The sequence below is a fragment of the Anolis carolinensis genome, chromosome 2 (assembly GCF_035594765.1).
Source record: "Anolis carolinensis isolate JA03-04 chromosome 2, rAnoCar3.1.pri, whole genome shotgun sequence".
NCBI lineage: Eukaryota > Metazoa > Chordata > Lepidosauria > Squamata > Dactyloidae > Anolis > Anolis carolinensis.
The window spans coordinates 210,439,289-210,467,004 of record NC_085842.1 but is presented as its reverse complement, the minus strand read 5'-3'; the positions used below and the strand labels follow the sequence as shown (position 1 = coordinate 210,467,004).

General features: G+C 42.7%; 1 protein-coding gene across 4 annotated transcripts in view; it reads left to right on the top strand.

The window, feature by feature from the left end:
- Positions 1 to 23,053, top strand: part of rarg (retinoic acid receptor gamma) — a 157,635-nt gene extending 134,582 nt beyond the window's left edge. For all 4 annotated transcript variants that reach the window (XM_008103590.3, XM_008103588.3, XM_008103589.2 and 1 more), the window contains 7 exons: positions 3,001 to 3,149; positions 5,196 to 5,337; positions 11,609 to 11,769; positions 13,765 to 13,941; positions 15,655 to 15,859; positions 18,138 to 18,296; positions 20,481 to 23,053. In XM_008103590.3, coding sequence (XP_008101797.1) covers positions 3,001 to 3,149; positions 5,196 to 5,337; positions 11,609 to 11,769; positions 13,765 to 13,941; positions 15,655 to 15,859; positions 18,138 to 18,296; positions 20,481 to 20,662 — 1,175 coding nt within the window. In that variant the 3' untranslated portion in view covers positions 20,663 to 23,053. The remainder of the gene's footprint in view (positions 1 to 3,000; positions 3,150 to 5,195; positions 5,338 to 11,608; positions 11,770 to 13,764; positions 13,942 to 15,654; positions 15,860 to 18,137; positions 18,297 to 20,480) is intronic.
- Positions 23,054 to 27,716: the final 4,663 nt, after the last annotated feature.

Genomic DNA, 27,716 nt, shown 5'->3' with positions numbered 1-27,716 from the left:
TAACCCTCCGCAACACACCCAAATTCTTACTGAAATGCCACCAAAGTTACAGTTCCAATTCAGAATATTGCCGTAGTTCTGCAGTTTTGGATCTCATGCACAAAGACCTAATTCGGGACCACAACTGAATACCGAGACTTTAAGGAATTGCCTGCCTTTTACTGTATTTCTGCAGAATCTCTGCCAGTGAAAAAGCTGGTTCAGCATAATATTCCAGGTTCAGAGAAGAAGAGCTGTTGCAGAGTTATTTCCTAGCCCAAGGCTGTAAACACTAGTTTGTTTATTGGAGAGAGTCATTTATAAGGGCAAGGGAAATAAATGGCCTGCTATTGTCACAAGCACTGAATATTCATCAGAGGTTTATTTTGCCAGGGTGGGAAGGCTGAATTTGTTTATTGTCAGGTCAGTTAAAAGGGATAAGCACCAGAGACATGCTGGCGGTTGAGGGGTTTGTGTATACTGGTTATCTATTGCAGTGGACTGGCTGTGAAGTGCCGTTTCCCCTTTCGCAAACAAAGCTTGTGCTGGAGCCAGGATTGGGAGATATTTACAGATAGTGGGAAGGTGAAATGAATGAGGGAGGATTTCTGGACCTTTGCCTGCATCTCATCCATAGCTTGTGGTTGTCCTCATTTCCTATCTGATGGCTTTCATGGGAATAAGAGGTTTCCAATACCCGAATCATCAGGATTTACAAGCACAGCAGGCAGGGAATTCCTAATGCAAACATTCAAACAACGTCTTGTCCCCCCAGATAATTCTAGTGGAATAAAATTCATATCAAATGGATCTTGTTGGTTATTGGACATTAGCAACTTCCAAAGAAAGAAAACTAGTTCAGTATTCTTTTTCATCACTGAACAACCTCAAAAGAAGCATGTCACCTTCTTCACAATGATGTAAACAAACTGAAGCGCTTTCAAAAGTTAACATTTTGGACTACAACTGGTTGGTTGGATACTTCTCTAAGTTGTTGTTCGAAAAAATAAGCTCTCCAAGTTCTGCCAATAACATGCTAAAGTGAGCACATGGCATTCAAAAAGATTGTTAATAGTGTCGCAACTTAAAAAAACAAAGACTTGGCTAACTTTTGAGGTGCATGTTTTGATAAAATGACAGAATATGGAACTCCCATTCATTTTTAGCTTTTTATTTCAACCATCTTGTCTGCTGACTGAGTCCACATTTTACTGAGAGAAAGAGAGACTAGCACTCCAATGTAGTTATAGTAAACTGGATGGGGACATAGATTGTACAACTTTCTATGAGTGGGGAACTGGATTAAAGGCTATCCCTCCACCCTCACTGTCAGCCCCACAGTTTTTCCTAACCTGGGTCTCTTCTGGAGAGGGTCATTCCTTTCTTCCCTCCCCCAAAGAAGGGGATTAGGTTACACAGCTCTGGTAACAATTCCAACCTGTTTGGCCTGGAATGTGGCATTTAGGGCCTTGTCACAGGAAATTCTGTCTGTGTTGAAAGCTAGAATTGCAAACAGTTTCATGCCTTGCCTGGGTTGGGGGTGGTAGGAAACGCTGTTGGAGCTGAGGGAGAGCTGTCCAAGCATGGGTGGGTCACTCCGAGGACAAGAGGCAGGGATATTTGGGACTAATCTTTAGTTGATGTGCAGTTTTATTGTGTGTGTGTTTGTCAGGCAATGTTGTACTATCTTTGGCCAAGTTAGACTGCAGCTCCCACCAGCCACAGCTAGTGGTCATGATTTGCAATAGCTATGGTCCAAAACATTAGGCACACATGAAGTTGCCTGCTCTTGAAACAATGAATAGTTAGACCCACTTCTATGATGCTGGCCGACTAAACTTTAGCTGTCCCCCCTTCCAAAATCCTTGTTGTGTTCCTCACTATTGTTCAGTTCTGGTCTGACCATGCTTGGATATGGAGCAAGTTCAAGATCTTCTAAAGATGTGAGCAGACCTTCAGCAAGTAATTTCCTTCTGCCTCAGTTTATCCCACTGTTAAAAAAAAAAAGGGAACATTGTTGTCTCTGGTGGGCCGGGACAATCATGTTTACCTGTAAGGGAGATGGTGGGTGCAGATTAAGCACAGTGTGGAAAAAACAGAAACTTTCTTCCTCTCTCACAATAGTTGAATACAGGAACTCAAGTTGAATGGGAAAGTTTTAGGATAATGCATAATTGAATTCAGTATCATGAGAGACAGAAAATCTAAGAAGTTGTCTTTTTGGATTACAATTCCCACACTTTCCCAGTTGGCATGGCCACACTGGATTTGCTGGCTGCAGGATACTAGGAGTTCACAGCCAAAAAGTAACTTTTTTTCCCCAAGCTGTGTTAAGATGGAGAGACTGCTGCCAACTTGGATGATGTGAAAAGAGAAACTAGATAAGATCAGGGAGGTAAAGGTAAAGGTTTTCCCCTGACATTATGTCTAGTCGTGTCCGACTTTGGGGGTAGGTGCTCATCTCCATTTCTAAGCTGAAGAGCAGAGATTGTCCATCGACACCTCCAAGGTCACGTGGCCGGCATGGCTGCATGGAGTGCCGTTACCTTCCCGCCAGATTCTTGACATCACTTAATGTGTCACTTGGTTGAGTGAGAATTTGAACCAGGGACTTCAGAAGTTTAGAAAGCCTATGACTCCTAGCATTCTCGAGCCAGTAGTCATGGTATCTGTGGGATTCTGGGAATTGTAGTTCCAAAAGTAACATTTCCAAGGCTTGGTCTTTCCAGTCCTAATCCTGACCCATCTTGATAACTATCAACTCCATAACCCTGGATATTAGAACAATCCACTAGACCAGTGGTTCTCAACCTGTGGGTCCCCAAATGTTTTGGCCTTAAACCCCCAGAAATCCCTAACAGCTGATAAACTGGCTGGGCTTTCTTGGAGTTGTAGGCCAAAACACCTGGGGACCCACAGGTTGAGAACCACTGCATTATAAAAGTTGAATTTGTTTTGAGCAGGATGTAGAAAGTGCAGGTTTCCACCTGACATGCATTTATTTATTTTTTCTCTCTGCAGCGGTGGAGACCCAGAGCACCAGCTCAGAGGAGATGGTCCCCAGCTCCCCCTCTCCTCCCCCACCTCCACGTGTCTACAAACCTTGTTTTGTCTGCAACGACAAGTCCTCTGGCTATCATTACGGGGTCAGCTCCTGTGAGGGCTGCAAGGTGAGTGACGAGAACTTTTTACCAGGTTGGGTTACCTCACTTTCCAGCTTAGAAAACATATGCACAAACCAATTGGGGAGGAGGGGAGATGGTATCCCCATAAGCTACCTGGTGCTCTGGCTCCCCAAACTCCTGAGCTCAAGCCGGCGGTGTCATGCCTGCAACACTCGGAGGGTGTGGTTGGCTGCTTTACCCAGGCCTCTTTCCTCGTCAAGAAAATGTTGCAGCAGGGAATTCCAAGCTGACATGTGCCAACACCCAAAACAGATTATGCAAGCGAGATGAAATGTACAAAACAAGCAACTGTGTCTTGTTCCATTAGTGGAACCTGGGTTCTTGGTTACAGAAATACACCCCATAATTAAAAAGAACCCACCCCCACAGAATCCACTTAAGAAAATAGCAAGGGAGATTTCCTTCAGATATTCTTGAATAGGACTTCAACTCGCATGATCCCTCACTTTTTGACTGTGTTGATGGGAGGCAAGGGATTATGGCAGTTGCATGAAAGAAAACCAAAAGGCAGAGCAGAGAGTAAAAGTAGGTCTATAGGAAGTGAGCCACCATGTTTCCTGTCTGAGGTCTTTTTAAGAGTCTCTGATGAAAGAGCCACACCAACTTTGCTGCTTTATGGTCCATGTAATTATTTCAACACTCTAGAGCAATAGTTCTCAACCTGTGGGTCCTCAGATGTTTTGGCCTACAACTCTCAGAAATCCCAGTTTATCAGCTGTTAGGATTTCTCGGAGTTGAAGGCCAAAACATCTGGGGACTCACTGGTTGAGAACCACTGCTCTCAAGTCTAAATGGACCTAATGAATGAGGAAGCAGCAACTATGAGTCTCAAATGGACATTCTTCCACAGGTCTCTCTGAATCATGTACTTCGCTCCAAGCTGTTATACACTGTGCCATCCTTTCAGCTGCTTCATCCTATAGATAATAGCCTTTTAAGGGATGACATTTTTCCAGGAATGCAGTGCTGGGGTGGGGAACTTGGACACATGTCCCTACACACAGTTTTCATTGGGATCATGATACGGAGGAGAGGCCGGGGTGTAGTTTCTGGGGAATGAAAGCATTGCTCTCAAAATAAGAATAAGAATCCCACCCCCTCCATGAAATGCTTAGCTTAGAGTGAGCTCTTGAAAATCATTCTTCTATTTGCTGTACTTGCATTCCTTTGAAAACTTTGCTTGCTCCTTTTCCTTGGATTACACAGCTGCATTTCTAAATGCTTGATTGAAGTTACTAAAATGCTAGAAATATAGGAAGATCTCATTGGGAGGGACAAGCTCTTTTTTAGGGAGGAAACACCTTCATTTTGCTTTTCACCACTATAGTTACACTCCTGCGGGAGGGAGTAACCCCTAACACAGATCCCACTTTCCTACTCTGGCCCCAGAGTGACAATTTTTCCGTCAAAAATGAGAGAGAAAACAGTGCAATCACATCTCTCATGTACTGTCTGTTTGGTATTGTAGCTTTTTGCGTTGGCATAACATTGTTCTATTTAGCATTGATGGTAAAACAATGGATAGTGGCGTCTTCTTCTCTGCAGGCTTTTAAACAGAGGCTGGGTGGCCATCTGTCAGGAGTGCTTTAGTTATGTCTTCCTGCACGACAGAACAGGATTGGAACGAATGTCCCTTGGGGTCTCTTCCAGCTCTTAACATTTCATGAAACTATAATTTATATAGTACTGGACTAAGGACTGTGTGGATCCTCCAGAGGTTGCTAGATTGGAATTTCAGTTCGGTCTAACCAGCATAGAGGATAATAATGACATTATCAGCTAATCACATTCACCACTTGACACTAAATTTGTCCTTTTAATTGGAAAGGAAACAGAGTTTTGAAAAAGTTACTTTTTGAACTATAGTATTTCACACTAGTGTTAACTGATGATATTGGGAACTGAAGTCTGGTAATGGGTCAACTAGCTAGGAAAGCAACTTGCTAGAAATGGCCTATGGAGGTGATTTTTTTCTTTCTTATCTACTTGGTTATCTGCTTCTCTCTCTCACACACACACTCTATTTGTCAGGGCTTCTTCCGTCGGAGCATCCAGAAGAACATGATCTACACCTGCCACCGTGACAAAAACTGTCAGATCAATAAGGTTACCCGCAACCGTTGCCAGTATTGCCGTTTGCAGAAGTGTTTTGAGGTTGGCATGTCCAAAGAAGGTGAGCAAACTCCGTTGGACACCAGATTCAATTTGGGGGATGATGTGTGCTTGGATCTGGGGGAATCCCATCACAACTGGTTCATCTCTTGCTATGTTTTCCACAGCATGTCATAGGAACTGCATGGAGTCCAAGTGGAATGAGTAGGACGAGGGAATGGGGCTGAGTAGCATTGGGGGATATTTGGTCCTCCTGGTTGATGTTTTGGATTACACTCCCCAGTTCTGATACCACTGGCTATGCTGGCTGGAATTAAAATTTCTGGATGACGGGGGCCTTAATCCCTCCTTATTATCCAACATATTTGCTTATCCAACGTTCTGCTGGATTATGTTGGATAAGTGAGACTCTACTGCAATTAAAAATAGTGTGTTGCCGAAGACTTTGATGGCAGGAATCACTGGATTGCTGTGAGTTTTCCGGGCTGTATGGCCAAGTTCCAGAAGCATTATCTCCTGATGTTTCACCCATATCTGTGGCAAGCATCCTCAGAGGTTGTGAGGTCTTTTGGAAACTAAGCAAGTACGGTTTACATATCTGTGGAATGTCGAGGGTGGGAAAAGAACTCTTGTCTGTTTGAGGCATGTGTGAATGTTGCAGTTGACCACCTTGATTAGCATTGAGTAGCCTTGCGGCTTCAAAGCTTGGCTGCTAATCAAGGTGGTCAATTGCAACATTCACACTTGCCCGGAAAACTCACAGCAACCCATTAAAAATAGTTTTAAGAAGCTCTCTACTGGATCAGACCATAGGCCTATCTAGTCCAGCTTTCTGTTGGAAAACTGGCCAGCCAGATGCTTTTGGGAAGTCCACAAAAGGAGCAAAAGAGAAAGCCACAATTTGTGAAAATTGTTAAAGTAAGCAAATCAGATTGGAATGAGCTGAGAGCAAAAAGAGAAGGGGAGAAAGTTGTCGGGAGGCTTCGTATGAGCCAGTATGTCCAATCCCCAGGCCTAGTTGAGCATGTCAACTTTGGAAGTATAAACCTACATTCAGGAACTGCTGTCTACATGTTATGTATGAACATGGCCCAGTTTGGCTCAAGGGAGGCGTTACTGGGAGAGAAAACTCTGTCGATATTCTCTTCTGATGCATGTTCAGAGAAGCTAATTCAGTCTTTTTGCTGGGACGAAGTGCGGGGAGAAGAGGCTTTCTGTTCCTTTAAGAGTGCTGTCAGCTGGCTGGCCTTTTCAGAGACGGAGTGCCTCTCAGCGGCTGTTGCTTTTACTCCCAACTGCTTAGGCATGTTTTTGCGCTGGCCGGGGCCAAGGCTCACATTAATCACCATCTCTTTAAGAGCCCCTAATTAGGGATGTCTAGGTCTCAAAACCTGGCAATTTATTTCCGAGGGCCTGTCACTTTTAAAGGGGAGGAGGGCGAGGAGGATCAGGCCAGTGGGTATGGGTACAGAAGGGGGGGGTGAGGTGGAGGGTTTGGAAGGACAGTTATCCCAATGAGAGACAGGAAACGGGTGGCCTAAGGGATTTGGACAAGAAGAGCCCTTCCTCCCTTTCCCTCCGTATCTCATCAAGACTCAAATGGGATTTGGGTATTGAGCAGGATGGTGGTTTCAAGAACCAAATGCAGGGAAAATATGGCTTTGGGGAAGCTTGCCCTTTCTGCAAAAGGCCTTGCAGGGCCTCTTTTACAGAAAACCTTTTTACAAAGCAAAGGAATGAAAAATTGTGTTGCTGTGGCAGTTCTTCCCTTTGTCCAGTGTGTTGTATTTTCCCTCTCTTTCTCTCTCTGTCTGTATTATCCATTCTCCCGAATGCTGCATGGCTTGGCTGGCAGTCCCCCCACCCAACCATCCCACCCCCACCAGCATTGTGCTGACTGTGGCTATAAGTGTATATCCTGCCGATTGGCGTATCCTGTTCCCAGATCCCTGGCGCTTTATCCTGGGGTGAACAGGAAGGGCAGCCTGGGAAGGCTCAGGCCGAGGAAAGTGCACACGCAACCCCGGGGCCAGGGCTCTCTCAATAAAGGAGGGAAGGGCTGGCAGGACTTGTGACGGAGGGACAGGGTACAGACACCCCTTAATTTGGAGACGTGGGGAAAGAAGGAGAAAGTATGAAGCATCTCTCCCTCTACACACACATGCATATGCCAAAGCAAGAGAAACTCCTTTTGAGGAATCAGCTCAGCCATCTCATCCAGATTCCTTGCCTGGAGGGCACTCTGACGCTGGGTCTCTTGTTTTCAGACATCTGGAACTAGTTGTTCAAGCCATGCAGCTGCTCTCCTCGCTGGAGCATGCTGTGGTCTGCCTGATTTGGGAGGCTCTGGGTAGCCCTGCCTTGGTGCCTCAAGCATGGAAAGTTTTCTTTTAAATTGGAGCTCCCACAATCCCCGCAGCAAGAACAAGCCAGTGGCTTTGAAGGCTCGGGGTTTGGAAAAGCTGTGCGTGATTCAAAAGAGTAGATTTCCAGTCTTTGCCTGGAGCAAGGACTTGGACTAGAAAGATAGGTTTCATTTCCGCTTCCAGACTTTTGATTTTTCCTGGAAAAAGAAAAAGACTTTCTTTCTGTGACCACAGAAGAAAGGCTACATCTTCTAAACGAGAAATGTAAATCACACAGCCCTACAAATGTTCATGGACTGAAACTCCCAATATTCCTCACTATTGGCTATGCTGTATAGGATTAATGGGAGTTACAATCCAACACTGACTTCAGAATTGCTGATGAAACTTAAGATTCTCTGCTGTATCCCTGAACATGCACCAGAAAGTCAGAGGAATGGGAAGCATTATTTGGGTGGTCAAATGCTTTCATGGCCGGAATCACTGGGTTGCTGTGAGTTTTCCAGGCTATACGGCCATGTTCCAGAAGCATTCTCTCCTGAGGTTTCACCCACATCTATGACAGGCATCCTCAGAAGTTGTGAGGTCTCTTGGAAACTAGGCAAGTGGGGTTTATATATCTGTGGAATGGTGTCCAGAGTGGGAGAAAAAACTCTTGTCTACTGGAGGCAAGTGTGAATGTTGCAATTGGCCACCTTGATTAGCATTGAATAGTCTTGCAGCTTCAAAGCCTGGCTGATTCCTGCCTGGGGGAATCCTTTGTTGGGGGGTGTTACCTGTCTGGAATTCCCCTGTTTTTTTAGTGTTGTTCTTTTTTACTATCCTGATTTTAGAGTTGTGTAATACTGGTACCCAGATTTGGTTCATTTTCATGGTTTCCTTCTTTCTGTTGAAATTGTCCACATGCTTGGTTTTCTGAGGGGTTTACTCAGAGGAAAGCATGGTTCTGCAACTTTTTTGCATAGCACTTCAGACTGTGTGTTAGACTACTGTTCTGGAGTCAATCCTCGCTCTGGGCAAATCAATCACTCTCAACCCCAGAGAACCCAATGATAGGTTCACTTTAGGGTTGCCATGAGTCAGAAATGACTTGAAGGCACAGGACAACAACAGTAATCACTCTATGGATAACTAATAAAATATAGTTGGCATTATAAAGGATGAGGAGGTAATTTTACTTCTGATCATTAGTCCATAGTCCTTATGAGTGATTGCCACACCATAAATCATATGCCTTTTCTCCACACCTGAACTGCTTTTTAATGCCTTTTCATTTATTTGATTGGCTATACAAACACATGATTAATATTTGCAAAGATTCAGTCCAGCTTCCTCCAACCTGGTGTGTGCCAGACATGCTGTCTAGGGATATCGGGAATAGCACAATCTGGAAATTGTCATATTCTGTGGTGGCTTAAATGAATCTATACTGTTCTGGCTGTAGAATAAGCTATTAATATCATGCTGCTTCTATGGAATTTGGGTATGTATACATACTTACACACACCACACACACATTATGCTTTGTGATGTTTAGAGTGGACAAAATTAGTTACTGTTGACAGTATTCCAGTTTCTCATTACACAGGCTGTTCTTAATCTTGGAGAGTTTCTTGTAGACCTCCTTTAGATAGAGAATTAAGTGGAGTCATGCCTCAAATGGACGTTTGAAACCACTAGAGGCAAATTAAGAGAATTATTTTTATTTATACCCTACTTTTCTTCTACCATAGACGTGAATATGGGCAGTCCCCAAGTATATCAGGGTTCAGTTACTGAGCAAGCCCAGACCTTCCTTAGCTTCAGCATGACGGGCTTTCAGACCACATTCATATATAACAGATGAATAAAGGGTAACAATTTACTGTAAAAAATTGTCCAACAGTGAAATAGACTTCTTCAGAAGGCGATAAATTCCCCAACTTTAGTCTATAAATAGGGGTTGGGTGTACATCTTTCAGGAGTGCTTTAGCTGTGTATCTGGGCATCTTTCAGGAGTGCTTTACCTTCATGGCAGGGGGTTAGACTCAGTGGACTTTGTGGTCCCTTCAGATCCTAAGATTATATGATTCTAGAAAGCAGACTCTTTCCCACTGAGAGAAGCTGAATAGGCTCTCAAGCTCCATTGCTGGACATGCTGGTTCCTGTGCCAGACATTGATGGCCAGTTGCTGTCAAGGTTCCAAAAAAGAAAGAAATAATAAAACCAAATGAGCACAAATTAAGTTAGTGTTGGTTTCTTTAAGGGGAAGGGTAGACAATGGCTGTCCCCAACATCAGACTGAGAAGCATTGCTTTAGATTAGGGATGGAATTGTTCACTAAGTTTATTTCTTGACAATAGCAACAAATGTCAATGATTTCCTTTCTGTTCTGGGAAAGACTGAGAATTATACATTTTTAAAAAGACTATTCGCAGTCTGCGAGTTATGCTGCGCAAAAGTCTCACTTGGTTGATTTATGCAGGAAACACCATTTATGCAGGAGACAGCATTTTCTGTGTAAAAATAATATTTCCACACATAATGCTTGTGCAAAAATGCTGTTTTCTACTAAGCAAATACTGTTTTCTGTGCAAATCAGCCATGTGTGCATTTTATGCAGAATAAATCCCCAATTACAGTATTAGCTATTCAGGAAACAATATTTTCTTTACAGGACTTAACATTTATGTGTGGAAATACTATTTTCCATTCAGAAAATGCTGCTCTCTGCATAGAAAATGCAGTTTCCTGCAAAAAGAAAAAACAACAACAGCACACAAGTAAATTTTGCACAGAATAATTCCCAATCTAGAAAGATTCTTGTCAGTCTAGAACTGTTCTCATCAAGGCTTTTCATCACCTGAAACATGTTCTTGGACTATTTTCCAAATATTCTCAGCTATTCTTTCCATCTCAACTTTAGATGTCCTCTCTTCATTTTTGACATGCAGGTGCTAAAAGGAGAATCTTGTTGTTGTCGTTCTGTGTCTTTAAGTTGTTTCCAACTCTAAAACAAACATGTCGTGAGATCTTCTTGCAAAGATTTTTTTGGGGGGCAGTTGTCTTTGCTTTCCTCTGAAGCCAAGAGAAGTGTGACTTGCCCAAGATCACCTAGTGCAGTGGTTCTCAACCTGTGGGTCTCCAGATGTTTTGGCTTTCAACTCCCAGAAATTTTAACAGCTGATAAACTGGCTGGGATTTCTGGGAGTTGTAGGCCAAAACACCTGGGGACCCACAAGTTGAGAACCACTGGGCTGGCTAAGCAGAGATTTGAACCTTGGTCTCCAACATTCAGTTTACCGCACCATACTGGCCTTTAAAGCCTACAACAACAGAATCTGGAAATACTACTTTTAAGCGATTGATGAGTTCTCTGTTGACAAAGCTCTGTGGGAAGGGAGAAGCTGTATTTGCTGGAACTGTCTCTGTTGAGCATCTGATAATGGCATAAGACTGAGAGGGCTAATATTGTGCCCAGAGAGGCAGTAACCTTGTCTGCACTGTGATATGACCTGTTCCCATTTAATTATAATTCAGCTATCCCCTGCAGAGACGGGCACTTTAAAAAGTCCATTTTTTGGACTATAATTTTCAGATTTCTTCAGCCAGCATGGCTAGAAAAGCTCATTTTTCAAGATCTGACCTTTCTCCCTTAGGTCCCTGGGATACATGTTAACAGGAGCAGGGCTCTAGACTAGAGTATGTGGTGATCCTCCATATGTAGTTGGACTGTATTGTCTGTCAGCTCTCCCAGCTTACCATTGTGTTGTCCAGGAATGATTTGGCAAGAAAGGTCCATCTCGGTGTAGCACCTCAACTTCATCTCCAGGACTTTAGTGTTGTCCCACCCCACCCACCACCCACCCCCCCACCCCCCGGCGCAAGGGCATTTTTTTAAAGTGACTCTGGGAAGAAGAAGTTGTTGTTGAGTTCAGGACCCACATCATGGCCCTTTCCCCTCAGTTTTCCCTTCTCTGCTTTCAGCCGTAAGGAATGACCGAAACAAGAAGAAAAAGGATGTGAAAGAGGAGGTGGTGGTAGATAGCTATGAAATGACACCAGAACTGGAAGAGCTCATCCAGAAGGTCAGCAAAGCTCATCAGGAGACCTTCCCTTCACTCTGCCAGCTAGGCAAATACACCACGGTAAGGGGCCACAGGCTCTTTCCCCAGCTTTTATGTGATCCGCATGGAAAAGATTAAGGACAGGCCTTGGAAAAAATTCTTTTCATCTACAACCATTTGAAAACTACACTTAATTAAGGGTACTTGTTAACACCCATACAATAACTCAACTTGTTTAGCAGGGCTATTTTATGGGTAATATTTATTTTGTTTTAAAAGTTACAGTTAATTAACATTTGAGGGGCATTGTCGCAAGAATTTACTACTGTATATACTCGAGTATAAGCCTACTCGAATATAAGCCGAGGCACCTAATTTTACCACAAAAACTGGGAAAACATTGACTCCAGTATAAGCCGAGATACCAATAAAATTACATTAATTGTGGCATCCGTAGTTTAAATGTTTTTTAATCTTTACATCAAACTGTAATTTAAGATATTTATTTATTTACTATTTATTTACAGTATTTATATTCCGCCCTTCTCACCCCAAAGGGGACTCAGGGCGGATCACATTATGTACATATAGGGCAAACATTCAGTGCCCATAAACACATCGAACCGAGACAGAGACAACAGACAGACAGACGCAGAGGCAATTTAACCTTCTCCTGAGGGGATGTTTGATTCTGGCCACAGCGGGGAGCAGCTGCTTCATCATCCACTCTGATGGCACTTCCTCATTCCAACATTGTAACTTAGTTAAACTTGCCTCCCCACTTTCTTTTATAAGTGGTACTTTATTTCCTACTTGATAGATGCAACTATCTTTCGGGTTGCTAGGTCAGCAGCGAGCAGGGGCTATATTTTATTTTTAATTGACGGGTGCTCACCCTGCCACGGGCTGGCCTCAAACTCATGACCTCATGGTCAGAGTGATTTATTGCAGCAGCTGTTTACCAGCCTGTGTCACAGCCCGACCCCATAAACAGATATGACTGTTTAACTCTGATTAAATCATTGTTTTCATCTTCTTGAATGTAAATGTGCTTGTGTATCCTTTTAATAATAATAGAGTGAAATAATAAATGTAATAATAATAATAAATTCAGTAAAATAATATATGTAATAATAGAGTAAAATAATAAGTGTATTAATAATAATAAAAATAGAGTAAAATAAATGTAAAAGTAACAACAATAATAGAATAAAATAATAAATGTAATAATAATAAATAGAGTAAAATAATAAATGTAACAATACCAATAATAATAGACAAAAATAATAAATATACCATATATACTTGAGTATAAGCCGACCTGAATATAAGCCCACCAGGACCCTCACCTGAGTATAAGCCAAGGAGGTTTTTTTTCAGTCCTAAAAAAGGGCTGGAAAACTAGCCTTATACTCGAGTATATACAGTAAGTTTTATTCTGTTCCCTTTCCAAACCTAGCTTTAAAAAAACTAACACAAGAAAAGGCAATGTACTGACTTACTTTTTAATTGTGAAGAGTACTAGCCACAAGACATGTTTTAATAGAAAGAAATTGCTTTTTATAAGTTCAGTACCTCCTGTAGCCATGGGACTATTATTCATGGTTTCACCTACCTGTAGCTGACAAAATATATCCTCTCTAGAAGTTGTTTGAACCCTATGTAAATTGCTTGGGGCATGTGAATATCCTGAGTTATAGATGGTCAGTTGGTACCCAGTTTTGTATCTCAGCTTATTTAGGAGGGTGTGTTTTTTTAAGAGAAGGGGTAAACTGGAAAATGGCAAGTACGAGAGAGGACAGAGAAAGATTGCTATCTACAGTAATAATAATGGATTACACCTTTTTGTGTTGGCACTAAAAACAGAAACATTAAAGACTAATGTCCAGTTTCACCCCTCCCCCCCACCCCTTCTGTAAAGGTCCAAACAGGAAGGGTGACTACTGTTGGGAATGAGACGGGGCAAGGGGATCCCCCTTCTAACGGAGTGCGTATGCTGACACACAGAGTGACATGATGAAGGGAGGGTAGCGACAGTTGTGCCTGATCTTTTTGTCCTTTGTCCCTCCCATCCAGAACTCCAGTGCGGATCACAGGGTGCAGCTGGACTTGGGGCTGTGGGACAAGTTCAGTGAACTGGCCACCAAGTGCATCATCAAGATTGTGGAGTTTGCCAAACGGCTGCCTGGATTTACCACCCTCACCATCGCTGACCAAATCACTCTGCTCAAAGCAGCCTGCCTTGACATCCTGGTGAGGGGCTGAGCTGCAACAGCCAGTGGGAGCCAGGGAGAAAAGAGGGGAGGAGGGATGCCTGTGTCCAACTGTTGTAGGTGTGCATAGGAGTTGCATTTGCAAATGGTTGTGTGCATTGTAATGGTCACGGGAATAAGAAGAGAAACCTGATCCCCCTTCCCCCAAGGTGTCTCAGTAGAGCAAAACTATGCCTAGACTTGAATAGGGATACTTCTGGGTCATTTCATGCCAAGTGGTCTAAACCATGCCACCATCATATTTCCAAATGTCAAATGTTATATATCACATTGTAACCAACATCCCCATCGCCATAGGGGTCATGCCCGATAGCCATTCAGTAACTAGCAGGACCATGAGAATGCATAAAACATAATGCATAAATGCACAAAATATAACATAATTTGACCTGAGTAAATGGATACTTAATGGTCACATTGCAAAATAAAAACATCAACTTTACAGAGCAAAATGTTCTCTTTCAGATGATGCTATTCATAAACATAATCAGGTAGACAGTTTAAATAATTGGCTTTGAACTTTGGTAGATTTTATGATTTGCGCCAAAAGTGCCAAATTTGAAGAGATCCTGCAGGGTGGTTATAGGCAGGGCAGTACCCAGAAAAAATTTTTGGGAGGGGCTTTGAAAATTTGGGGGGGGGGGAACCCCTAGCACCCTCTCCCCTGGCTACAGACATGTCAATATCTGCTTGAGATAGTACCTGGAGGGACTCTTAATGTTTTGTGTCTCATAGACTTAGAGCATGGGGATTTGGTTAACCAGTTAAAATTCATGAGTAAACCAGGTTGTTTTTTTAACCTGAAAAATGGGGGGGGGGGTTGAACCCCTAAACTCCCCCCCCCCCTCGCTACAGGCCTGGTTATCGATTATGGGTAGTTGCAAATTTGCCAGTATTATGTCCAGCACAAGCATAATGCTTGGTCAAAATTTCAAATCCGTATCTTCATTTGCATGGAAATTGTTGCAGTCTGAATATTGGTCAAAATTTGTCGCAACACATTTTGATGTACACTTTGAGTCAACGTGTTTGATTGGATTTTGCATCCATAATGTTAAAATTAATTTCATTGGAAACAGCAGAAAAAACTGTACAAGATTTCAATATACTAGCCATTCTTATACATTCACTTTCAATTTTATTAGATCCCATAAATGGCATTTTCTTAAATGTTGTGCACACGTTGACTGACTACCCTTCAGATAAGGGGGTCCAGATCAGCAACTATTGCAGTTAGAGACCTCAAATTTAGTGAAACTTAGTTTAACACCTGACTGGTGCTACAGCTAAAATTTGAACAAAGTTGGAGAATATGATGGTAGGAATTTTTTAAAATTTTAGACCATTTGGCATGGAATGACCCTTCTATTCATTGGGGGTGAAAGGGATGGCAAAAGAGCCAGACAAGGTGTCGGGAAGCCCCATCCTGTGCCTTTTCAGCTCTGCGTTTTGGCTTCCTGGGTTTCAACAGACATTTTCCAAGATTACTGTGGGTAGGGTTTACTATCAAAACATCATTGAAAGCCTGAGGTTCTACTGTTTTTGTTTTGTTTTGTTTTTGTTTGTTTTTTGCCCTATGCAGAGTAATGAAGTACATGATGCAACCTTTTTTGTAGACCTGGATTCACATTGAGTAGTTCTTACTCCCCAAAACAATAATTTTGACTATCTTCTCTGTTCTTCTCATGCTCAGATGCTCCGTATTTGCACCCGCTACACTCCGGAGCAGGACACTATGACCTTCTCAGATGGGCTGACCCTAAACCGTACACAGATGCACAATGCTGGATTTGGGCCCCTCACTGATTTGGTCTTTGCCTTTGCTGGGCAATTGCTGCCTCTTGAGATGGACGACACGGAGACAGGACTGCTCAGCGCCATCTGCCTCATCTGTGGAGGTAATGTTGAATTCATCACCACCCTGCAGGCTTTATGTTAAGCTCTGCCCATCTGGGCTGGGGATAAAGGAAGTGCCTCTTCCAGGAGAACTCTCTGATCCTTCCAAACAGATTGTTTGAAAGCATAGTTTATGGGGCTGCTTAAGGAAACAGATAAATGTGCCAGCTGTGTCTACCTTCTTTTGCCTAGCTGCAGTCACGCTTAATGGAATAGAGGTATTGGACTACAACTCCACATTTTCCAGGTCCAGGCTGGTTGGAGGGGGGTGGGATTTATAGTATTGCTCTTCCAGAAAGATTGCTCTAGATCAGTACTCTGTAAAAGTGGGAGCATGTAGTACAGTTCCTGCGTGTAGTCTATTGGTTATTGGTCTGAAGAGTTTCCAGAAAAGAAGGCAGTTGTTGTAGTCATTAGACTTTGGACATTGATATGATGTTGGTGCTGGGAACAAAATCCTTGATGGTCCTTCATATTAACTATCTTAAGAATCACTTTTTGATATAAGAGAATAAAAAAAAAGATGGTATCACATAACTGCACTGTTATTCCACTTTACTATGGCTGCCTCCTATAGAATCCTGGATTTGCAGTTTAGTGAGGGCCCATTACAATTCTCAACCAGAGAGCGCCTGGGCCTCACTAAACTACAAATCCCAGAAATCTACTAGAGGCAGCCGTTGAAATTAAAGTAGAGTAATGTCACAAGCTCCCAGTGGCACAATGGGTTAAACTGCTGAGCTGTTAAACTTGCTGACCAAAAAGTCAGTGGTTGGAATCCAGGGGGCAAGGTGAGCCCCAGTCTCTGTCAACTGCCAGGTTGCAAATGTGCAAATGTGAGTAGGTCAATAGGTACCACTCCGGCGGGAAACAGTACTCCATGCAGTCATGCCGGCCACATGACCTTGGAGGTGTCTACAGACAACGCCGACTTTTCGGCTTAGAAATGGAGATGAGCACCAACCTCCGGAGTCAGACACGACTAGACTTAATGTCAAGGGGAAAATCTTTACCTAACAGTGTAGTGTGATATTGTCCAAAGAGAAGGAAACTTTCATTTGTATCATTCCTTTCTCCCAGTGTGGGACCCAAAACAATTTAACAGCACAGATTAAAACCTTTTCTATATCATCCTTATGTTGATATCTAGTTTCAGGATTATCCTTGTCCCAAATTTTACAACCAATGAAGCCCAAGTGATGGATGCCAATTTGATACATTTCCCCCAAGGGTTGCTTCATGAGGATTGGTGTCCAGGTTTTAAAGGATGCCCATTTTTTGAGTTCATGGGTGCTGAGTTATCTTGTATAATAAATCCCTAATTTGTCAGACCTTTAAAGTCCCCTTTCCTACTAAAGACTATGACTGCACATAGGCAAAAAGGAACAACAGAGCACAGTTCCAATTATGAAAATCTTATCTGTTCATAGAGACTTCACAAGATCAGAAAGCTTCTCAGTGGTCAGAGAAATGATTATAGACAATGACTATCCCTTAAAGATGTACCCTCAATTCGCTTCTGATATAATAAATAAATAAATCCCCTAAGGAAAAGGGAAGGCTTGAGCTTGAAAAGTGTGTGTTTTACATGAAGAAGGTTCCTAGTTCAGTTTATCTGGGAAAGATCAGGCTGTCCTGCCTGAGAATGTAGAGTGTCAGGGTCAACTGGATGTGGCTATGTTGACTGAGGATCGAGCCCACTGTAAGTCAGCTTCTGATGTTCTTGACTTGATTCCCTTGAGTAAATTTATGTTCACTCCTAAATTGCAAACAAGCATGCATCTCTCTGAAGGGCAGGCAAATGCCTCTGATGATTCCAAAAGAGCACAATAGTGTAATGTGGATGTTTATATTTCCTGTTTGTCATATGACTCTTGGTAGGGACACTAGGGAAAATGGGTAGGAATATGGGCTAGACGTAAGGAAAGTGTGACAGAGGCAGAGACTGTATTGTGCAAGACCTGCCTTGCTGACAAATAAAAACCCCTTTTAGCTCCTTTCTGCTGCCTTCAACATTTAAAGTTTCTGCCCTCAAGCAGAAAAATCTTTTCTCTTGGAATCTTTCATCTGAAGATGAAAGCTGAGATTACTGGCAGAAGATTTATAGGACAGAAGTATGTAGATTTCACATTGCTACAACTTCTTCTGGTGAAAGGATATATTTATTACATTTCCTGCCCTGCCTTCCTTTAAAAGAATGAAGTCATCCTTCAAAAGAAGCAGCAGAGCAAACACAAACTGACCGACAAGCAGTGCTCCATGGCTTTCTCTTCTCCACAGATCGAATGGACCTGGAAGAGCCAGAAAAAGTGGACAAGCTGCAGGAGCCCTTGCTGGAGGCATTGAAGATCTATGCTCGCCGACGTCGGCCCAACAAGCCTTACATGTTCCCTCGCATGCTGATGAAAATCACTGACCTGCGAGGGATCAGCACCAAAGGTGAGCACAGACACGTTTAGAAAGTTTCCATAGACAAAAGCACAGGCAGGGCCACTGGACTTTATGTTTGTTTCAGTGGTGAATGTGTGCCATTTACTGTGAATACTTGACATCCTTTGGATGAAGCCTTAGTGGCCATCCAGTGAATCTATCCAAACTTCTGACATGGTAATATGGAATGATTGGAAATGGCTTTTGTGACTGAAGACCATCATGTCCATGAAAAATGTTGGAGCTTATCAATGTTATTACGACCAACCTTAGATCAAGTATACTTAGCTGAGTAGCATGGCCTGGTCCAACTCTAACCTCTTAATTCTCCATTATTAAGCAGCAATTGCTGCTAGCAATTGAAGTCTGATCTCCAGTAGGCCAGGGTGCCACTTACTGATGTTTCCACACACCGTACTCTAGAGTGACAATCAGAAGAACGATCCTGTCATTGTGCCTCCTTGCATCTGAGATCACTGGGAAGATCAGGGTTGGAAATGTCAGTATGCTGTGTCCTGATTGACAGGAGGACAGACCACTGTTGCTTTTAGCTGCTGCTGCCCACTAATGAAGTATTGGGGGACGTTTACCATTGTAGACATAGTGCCATGATTGTGAGCACATAGGGATTGTGACTACCAAACAATTACTGATTATGCACCTATACCTGCAATGATGAATTCCAGTGAATATTCTTTTTTCTTTTTCTTTTGTAATAGTTTTTATTTATTTCATGTGAATATAGTACATTGAAAGTGGGAGAACAAATAATAACTTAAGAGATAGTAGGAAATAGCGAGGAGAGAGAAAGATGGGGGACGGGGAGGGAGAAAAAGAAAAAAAGAAAAAAGAAAAAAAGGGGGGAAAAGAAAGAAAAAAATATATAAAAATAAAAAATATTTAAAAAATATTCTTTAAACAGGAATATCTTTCAGGTTTGATCTCCTTACCTCAATTAAAACCAAAGACCTTTGTGTGTGCTGGAAACCCACTAGTTTTTGTGGTGGGTCAACCAACACCAATAGCAAGTAAAAGAATGACTTTTTTTGTGACCACAGAAGTGATGGCATATGATGTTAGGATTTTCTGTTATAGAGAAAACTGCACTAAAAATACAGCATCCAAAAACTGCAAAAGCAGGATACTTATGGTTGAGCATTCAGCTTACAGCAAGCAGAGTGTGAAGTGTCATGTGGCTGTAAAGATTTTAGAGCTTAGAAGGCAAAGATGCAGAGTTCAGTCTTTAAAATTACAAAACATTTATTTACATTAAAATAACTATATTTCTAGATAGTAAATAACTGGGTCCTAGCTACTTAACGTCAGGGGAAAACCTTTACCTTTACTAGCTAGTCTATAACTAACCCCATCTCTCTAGAGTTCAAAAGAGAGGGAAAATCTCCAAGCACTATATCTCTCCTGACACGCAGGCAGAGAGAGATCTCAAAACACACAGCACACACTCAGATCCAAAGAGGAAGTCCATTCTACACAACCATCCAGAATGAGAGCAGAAACAGAGAGGAGAGAAGAAATAGATATTTTCCAACTGTCATACAGGAGTCAGGGGAAAAGGGATTTCCCTCATCCTATTCTAAGCCCCAGTGGTGAAGTGTGTTAAAGCACTGAGCTGCTGAACTTGCAGACCAAATGGTCCCAGGTTCAAATCCCGGGAGCGGAGTGAGCGCCCGCTATTAGCTCCAGCTTCTGCCAACCTAGCAGTTTGAAAACATGCCAATGTGAGTAGATCAATAGGTACCGCTCTGGTGGGAAGGTAATAGCACTCCATGCAGTCATGCTGGCCACATGACCTTGGAGGTGTCTATGGACAACGCCAGCTCTTCGGCTTAGAAATGGAGATGAGCACCAACCCCCAGAGTCAGACATGACTGGACTTAACATCAGGGGAAACCTTTACCTTTTTTATTCTAAGCTAACTAACTACTTCTCATTGAGAACGGCAGACTTGGGCAGTGTGGCGTTGAATTCCAACATATGACCCATGAACCATGTCTTCCTCCCCTTTTTTTGCAAGCAGTGTGCTGATCCTGGATTCAGTGCAAAGACTCCTGCCATGTGCTTGCAACACTGGTCCCTCATCAGCTTTGCAGCACAAGCTATTCTCATACACTTTCCTGCTACAATGCCCAGTCCCTGGTTACAATTTTCTTCTTCATCTCCCCAATGCTACAGGTGCTGAACGAGCCATCACACTGAAGATGGAGATCCCTGGCCCCATGCCGCCACTCATCCGAGAAATGCTGGAAAATCCCGAAATGTTTGAGGATGAGCTGTCGCAGCCACCGCCAGTGGCTGAACCCCCCAGCACTGAGGAGAGCCCAGCTGACACCAAGAGCCAAGAGGAGACCCCTTAATGTCTCCAGAGAGACAAAATCTAAGCAGGGAAAGGCCATTGGGGTGTGAAGGGGGTGGACACCTTTTCATTGTATCTCCTCCGTCCTTCTGATTGCTTGTTTTCTCCAGGACTCTTAATATATATATATATAGAACAAAAAGCGCTTGCCTTTCCTGCTCATGGCCCATCTGCCAGAGCAGGGTGTAATGGCAACATGGAAGACCAACTAGGAGGTGCCCTTCTTCCCCTCTCTGCTTTGTTTGGTGACTTGTGGGGGGATGTGGCTGTACGCCTCTTGCCTTAACCCTTTTCCTCCCAATGGGGTCTTGGATGTATATTCTGAAGCCTTTGCCACCGCCCCATCCCAACCCTGAAGCTTTGCCAAAGTCTGCCTGATTGCCTGTCCGGCTGAGTCGGGCTATCTCAAGCCAAATATTTAGGACTGAGAAGTCCCCAAGGGGCTTAAGACTCTGAGAACCCTCTCTTTTGAAATGGGCTAAGCTCCAAATGTGCAATTCCCCTGGCCCCCACAGAGGAAAAAAAGGGGAGAGGAGCACCTCAAGACCTGACAGAGGGAGACTACAACCTGTCTTGGACCCTCTTGGTCATACCGCCTTCTTTGGCTCGAGGTCAGTTGTGCCCTTCAGCCTCCCAAGCTAAGAACTCCAGCCATCCAGGGCACTATTTATTCACATTTCTGAAGACACGAGGGATGCCCCTTTGGCTACCGACGCCACCAGCAGAGCCCACCACTGACCAACTGCACACCCAAGGAACTTGGACCAATGACCATGGGGTTATAAGGAGAGTGAAGCCAGGAGGGCTTCAACATAGCACATCCCTGCGGTGGGCGTCTGTGGGTGCCCATGGGGTTGTTACTCATCTCTTATGGATTCCAGTGGGATGTGGATTTGTGTGTGTGTATGAGAGATAGAATTAGTGTGTGTGAGAGAGGAATGTGCATTGAGAGGGTGGGGGGTGAGGGAAGGGGCTTTTTGTTAGCTGTATAAACTGCTAATGTTTTATTCTTTGAGGCAGAGATCAATCCCATAGTGAGTTGTTGAGGTGTAGGGGGAACCAGTGATCCTTCACAGGTTCCCCATTCCCAATGGGTATCAGTTTGGGAGGGGGCACTGTTTTGCTTGGGATGCTTTTGACCCTGGTGCTAAGAATTCCGGGCAACAGACCCCAAATGACACTAAATGCCAAAGATACGGAGGAGGAGGTTAGGCGTGCAGAGGGGAAGACTTGAACTTCACAGTGCTTTCCTCTGAAATACCCCTCACCCCACCCCCCAAGAAGCCAGTTGTATCTTCCACAAAGGTTGTGTGGAGGTGATGGCAATGCAGCATGGCTGGTCTTAACTGGCCTTCAATTTTGCTTCCCCAGCACTTTGATGGAGAGGGAGTAGTGGACTCCTTCTGGAATAGGGAACTGGTCCAGTTTCCTACCCCACCCCAAAAAATCAAGGAAACTTGCCTTGCTTCATCACTGCAATTCTAGTGGACCAAATAAAGAGACAACCGGTGCTCTTTCTTATTACTGGAGGGCAGAAGTCTTGCAGAAAGCTTGGTGGTGGTTTCACACTGGTTTTAGTAATACGAAAGGAGTGAAACCGTAACACTACAGAGGAGTGGATATGACACCATATCATCCCCTTTGCTGATGTTTCATCATTAGCTGCTGCTAATCCACCCCTGAGCCATCTTGGAATAGTGGTTTCAGTGTGGGACTGTGACTCTGGAGACTAGCGTTCAAATCCCTGCTCAGCTATGAAGACCCATTGGGCAAGGCACACACTTTCAGCCTCAGGAAAACCTGTGAAAGGGTCACCATAAGCCAGAAAGGATTTGAAGGCATGCAACACCAACAATTCCACTGCATTCCTTGTCCCGTGCAGACCCTGAAGCAGGAAAGACAAGCAGGCAATCCCCTTGGCTACAGGACTTTGCTTCCACATTAGAAAGGTGCATTGGTGCCTTTGAGACACCTCTGCTGGGCCTTAGGGGGAAATCTGAAGATGCTGCTGTCCTCTGTTGGCTATGAAAGTGGCAATGCTTGGGTGGAATTATTTATTTGCCTTCATCTAGGCCAGGGTGAAGTAGGTCGTGAGGGGAAACTGTACTCCAAGGAGCATGAGCTCTGCTGAACTGTTTAGTTTTCTCCCCCAAATGTTTTAAGCTGCCAAAATGAATTAAAGAAATGCCTTAGGCCTTAAAAATGGGGTCTGTTTGCTGGGAAGGGGAGGGGGGAGGCATGGGATGGGAAAGAGGGTGAAGCCCTTTTTGATGTTTACAGACCAGTGTTCCATGGTGTTTTAGAGGAATCTCTGCTGCCCCTGCGCTCCCAGCTGTGCCGCAAAAGAGGGGACTTTTCTATTTTTGCAAAATAAATTCATGGAAACTGAAAACCCTTTTGGTAAGCTTGTTTCTCTCTTGGTTGATGCACTCATCGGTTTCGCGTGGTACGTGAGAATTTGTTACAGGCTTTCCTCATCAGAAACCACCACATATGCTGAGCCATCCCTTCCATCATTTCCAGCCATTGAGGCCATGTGGCCATCCCAGGGATTACTTTGATAGATTTTCCCTCACCTAGTTAAAAAGGAGGCAATTGCAAATGATAATCCTTGCTTAAGAAAATCCCAATGAAATTAATGGGGTTGCCATACATTGACAACATGAAGGCACATACATATATACATACACACATAATGGAATGTTTCTGTGCTGGTCTATAAGTTTAGTTCTGTCTGTATTGCTGCTGCACTTGCCAGTTGGTAATTGGTGTTAAATTACAGCACTGTGTTTACCATTATTTCCCATGCTGATCTTGGCTTTAGAAAAAAGAGAAGAAAGAAAAGTAGTCTATAAGAGAATATATATACCGTATACGCTCGAGTATAAGCTGACCCGAATATAAGTCGAGGCACCTAATTTTACCACAAAAACTGGGAAAACTTATTGACTCGGGTATAAGACGAGGGTGGGAAATGCAGCAGCTACAGCTCAAATTCAAAAATAAAAATAGATATCAATAAAATTGCATTATTTGAGGCATCAGTAGGTTAAATGTTTTTGAATATTTATATAAAACTGTAATTTAAGATCATAATAAGACTTTAATAAGATAAGACTGTCCAACTCTGAATACCTATATACTCAAATATAAGCTGACCTGAATAGAACCTGGCCAGGACCCTCACTCGAGTATAAGCTGAGGGGAGCTTTTTTAGCCCTAAAAAGGGCTGAAAAACTAGGCTTATACTCGAGTATATACAGTGTGTGTGTGTGTGTATGCAGTTCCTGAGTTACAAATATCCAGCTTATAAATGACTCATATTTAAGAACAACTGGAAATAAGGGAAATTATCCCCTGGAAGGGAAATTCACTCCTGAAAGAGTTATCATCTGGAAAAGGTATCTTCTTTGTAGCTTTATCGCCAATCCTTGTTTCCACAAGAAGTCAATTTTTTTCAAAATCCATTTATCACTAGGACAGAAAGAGAGGTGAAATCTTTTGAACAGGGGCACAGACAGCAAAGCAAACACCACAGGGGTGTTAATCCTTCCCTATGCTACAACAACAACAAGAAGAACAATTTATTTATATTCTGCCCCTGGAGGGATTCTGGGCGGATTCCAAACATAAAAGGCAAACATTCAATGCCCAAACACAACAATACACCCATAATCACGAAAAATTGATATCCTAACCTACAAAAACAAATTAAAACTTAACTAAAATTAAATAAAAATGCAACCTGTTATATCAGACATAAAACAAAACATTGAACAGAAGCATCAATTTCCCAGTTCCTTGGGAGCAAATAGATTGATCATTGCTCAAGATATCTATTGAGCTGGTGGGAGCAAACGGCATGGATATGGATAGTAGCGCTCTCTCTCTCTCTCTCTCTCTCTCTCTCTATATATATATATATATATATATATATATATATATGGCTGAAGTTACACTTAAAATGTACCTTTTCCAAATTACATACAAATTCAACTTAAGAACAAACCTACAGAACTTACCTTGTTTGTAACTTGAGGAATGTCTGTACAAATAGATGTGTCATCCTAGCTTCTTTTGGTAGCTATAGATATAACATATATCTTGTTCTCTAAAAACTATATTAAACATTCCTTCTGATAACCAAACCTGCAAATCTCTTGTTAAAATGACACCATACCCCAAGTATGTTTCCTTAGCTGTTCCTAAGGGGCTGTGGATGCTACTGGAATGATACAATTGTTTCTGCACCGAGCCAAAATGGTATCCTGTCACAATGTTTTTATTTTCTCCCTTTTCCCTTTTCCATGAAGGAGGAAAATCATTGTTGTTCTTACTTTTCCACAAAGGAGGAAAATCACTGGCCACTTGGAGTGTCTCTGATGTCGCTGTAAGAAGGTCTTCCATTGTGCATGTGGCAGGGCTCAGTCTGCATTGTAGTAAGTGGTTTGCTTTTCTCCACACTCATGTCATGGCCTCCACTTTGTAGCCCCATTTCTTAAGGTTGGCTCTGCATCCCATGGTGCCAGAGCACAGACTTCACTAATAAATGAAGTGAAAAGATAATGAACCCTTTCAAGTTTTGCTGTATTTTACAAGGACATATATACCTGGTGTTGCCCAGGTGTCGTTGGGGCTGCTGCCTACCTAATTGCTCCCTTCTCCAGCTCTGAGAGGGCTTATCTGATTATATCTCCATAGCAATAGTGGATATTTATTTTTATTTATTTACTTTATTTGTACCCTGCTCTTCTCACGCCGGGGGGGGGGGGGGGGTGGGCTCAGAGTGGCTTCCAACTTTGGCAAACATTCTGTGTCAAACAATACACAATAAAATAACTGATTAAGATCAAAACATATTGTAAAGGTCTGAGGGTGACAGGGAATGGAATCCCTTTTAGAATCCCATCACTGCCACCAAAATTGTAGGGATGCTGAGGGTGACAGGGAATGGAATCCCTTTTGAATCCCTCCGCTTGCCACCAATATGTAGAGGTGAGGTGTCTGACAGGAATGTGTGACAGAGATGGAATCCTTTCGATCCCACACACATACACACAGATACCACCACTTAATAAAGATGTCTTATGAGAGATGATGTTAATTAATTATTTGTTTGACTATCTTCTTCGCTGCCACCAATGGAGGAGACGTCAGGCGGATGGCACTGGTTCTTTTAAGCTTTTTCTATTTGTTCCACTTCAGATGTTGATGTTGCTTAACTTAATATAAGAGTATGACAGAGGCTTGGTTAGAATAAAATCAAAACAAGTTTATTGCAGGTACAGAGCTTGATGGTTTCATATAACTTGTTAAAGGCACTTCACTTAATGGTTACAAACGGATATGAGGTGGTCAAACTTTCAAAATATTTCTTTCTCTAGATTACACTAAACCTTGATCCTCCTGGATCCCCTGGGATTAATTTTCCCTAATCTACAGGCTCTATAAATGACCCTAGACAAGTCACCTAACTTGCCTAGTCTGGTCCAACTTAGATCTGACTCAAATCCTTCTATTTGAGCCAACCTGATTCTCCTCACAAGAATCAGATCCTCCACTGTGACTAGAAAATCACAGACTGCCTGGGTTTTAAAACATTCCCCCTTTTCCTTTCCAGGCGGCGGTTAGCTCCGCCCCTGTTGCTAGGGTAACCTGTTCTAGCATTCTAAGATGGCTACCTTCCCCCATACATCATCAATTCAAATACTCACCATTTTAAACTTTAGCCAAACCTGACTGTTTAAACAAAATCCAATAAACATGTCATCTATAAACAAAATATAATTATACACTTCTTCACACATATAAATACAGTTAAAAGCCAATTAAAACATGTAACCATATCACCAATACCAAATAGGCTGTCTTTATGTCTCCTTCCTTCTTTCCTTTCTCATACACATATCACATTTCTTTCCCAATGACATCACAGAGGACCACTTCACTTCGCAACAGCCAATCCAGTGACATCACAGAGGGCCATTTCACCTAGCCCTTTGTGGTACAGACACAAGAAAACAGGCTAGATTCTTGTCTTTGATGGAACTCTTATTTCACTGAAGGAGCTTAACACTTTCCAGAATATCAATTTTGTAGTTTCAGCAAGACCAAGCAAAAAGTAATTAAAAAAATACTTTGAAGAATACAGAGTTTGGTAATATCAAGGAGAAGAATGGGAGGATTCCACCACATGATGGCACTTAAATGCTGGCGCAGAAGTAGACTGGACCCATTACATAAGTTAGGTGATGAGAATGTTGTAGAATTGCATACATTCACAGCAGAGGACAGATTCAAACTGAATTCAGCATGTCCTACCTGCTCTATATGAGTAGCTGTGAGAGCAATCTAATTTGCAAAAACCTTAACTAAGTACTTGGGCTGCATCAATAACAGCATTCTGTCCAGATTGTGGGAAGTCATCATCCTGCTCTATTCTGCATTGGTCAGACCTCAACTAGAATAGTGTCCAGGGAAAGACGAACAAAATTATCAAAGGTTTGGAAACCTAGCTCAATGAGGAATGGCTTAGGGAGTGGGGACGTTTAGCTTGAAGAAAAGCAGGCTGAGAGGGAACATGAAAAACATATTTAAATATCTGAAAGGATATCACAGTGAGGTGGGGGCACTTTGTTTTCTGCTGCTCTGGAGACTAGGACACATTGGAGCAATGGATTCAAATTACAAAAAGAGAAAATTCATCTAAAAATTAGGAAGACCTTCCTGGAGGTAAGAGCTGTGGAATATGCTGCTGCATATTTGATGTAGTCTCTTTCTCTAGAGGCCTTTTAGCAGAGGTCGAATGGCTATCTTTTAGGAGTGTTTTGATTCTGTGTTCCTGTAGGGCAGATTGGGGTTGGATTGGATGGCCCTTGTGGTCTCTTCCAGCTCTTTAATTCTGTTTCTAAATATCATTGCAATTTCATATGAAAGCTGACTGGCACAACCTGAGGATCACAGACACAATGAAGACATCTGCTCTTGAGCTTTGCTACTCATGCCCAGCCATGTTAAAACAGTGGATGTGGTTCTAAATAAGCATGCTTCATTAT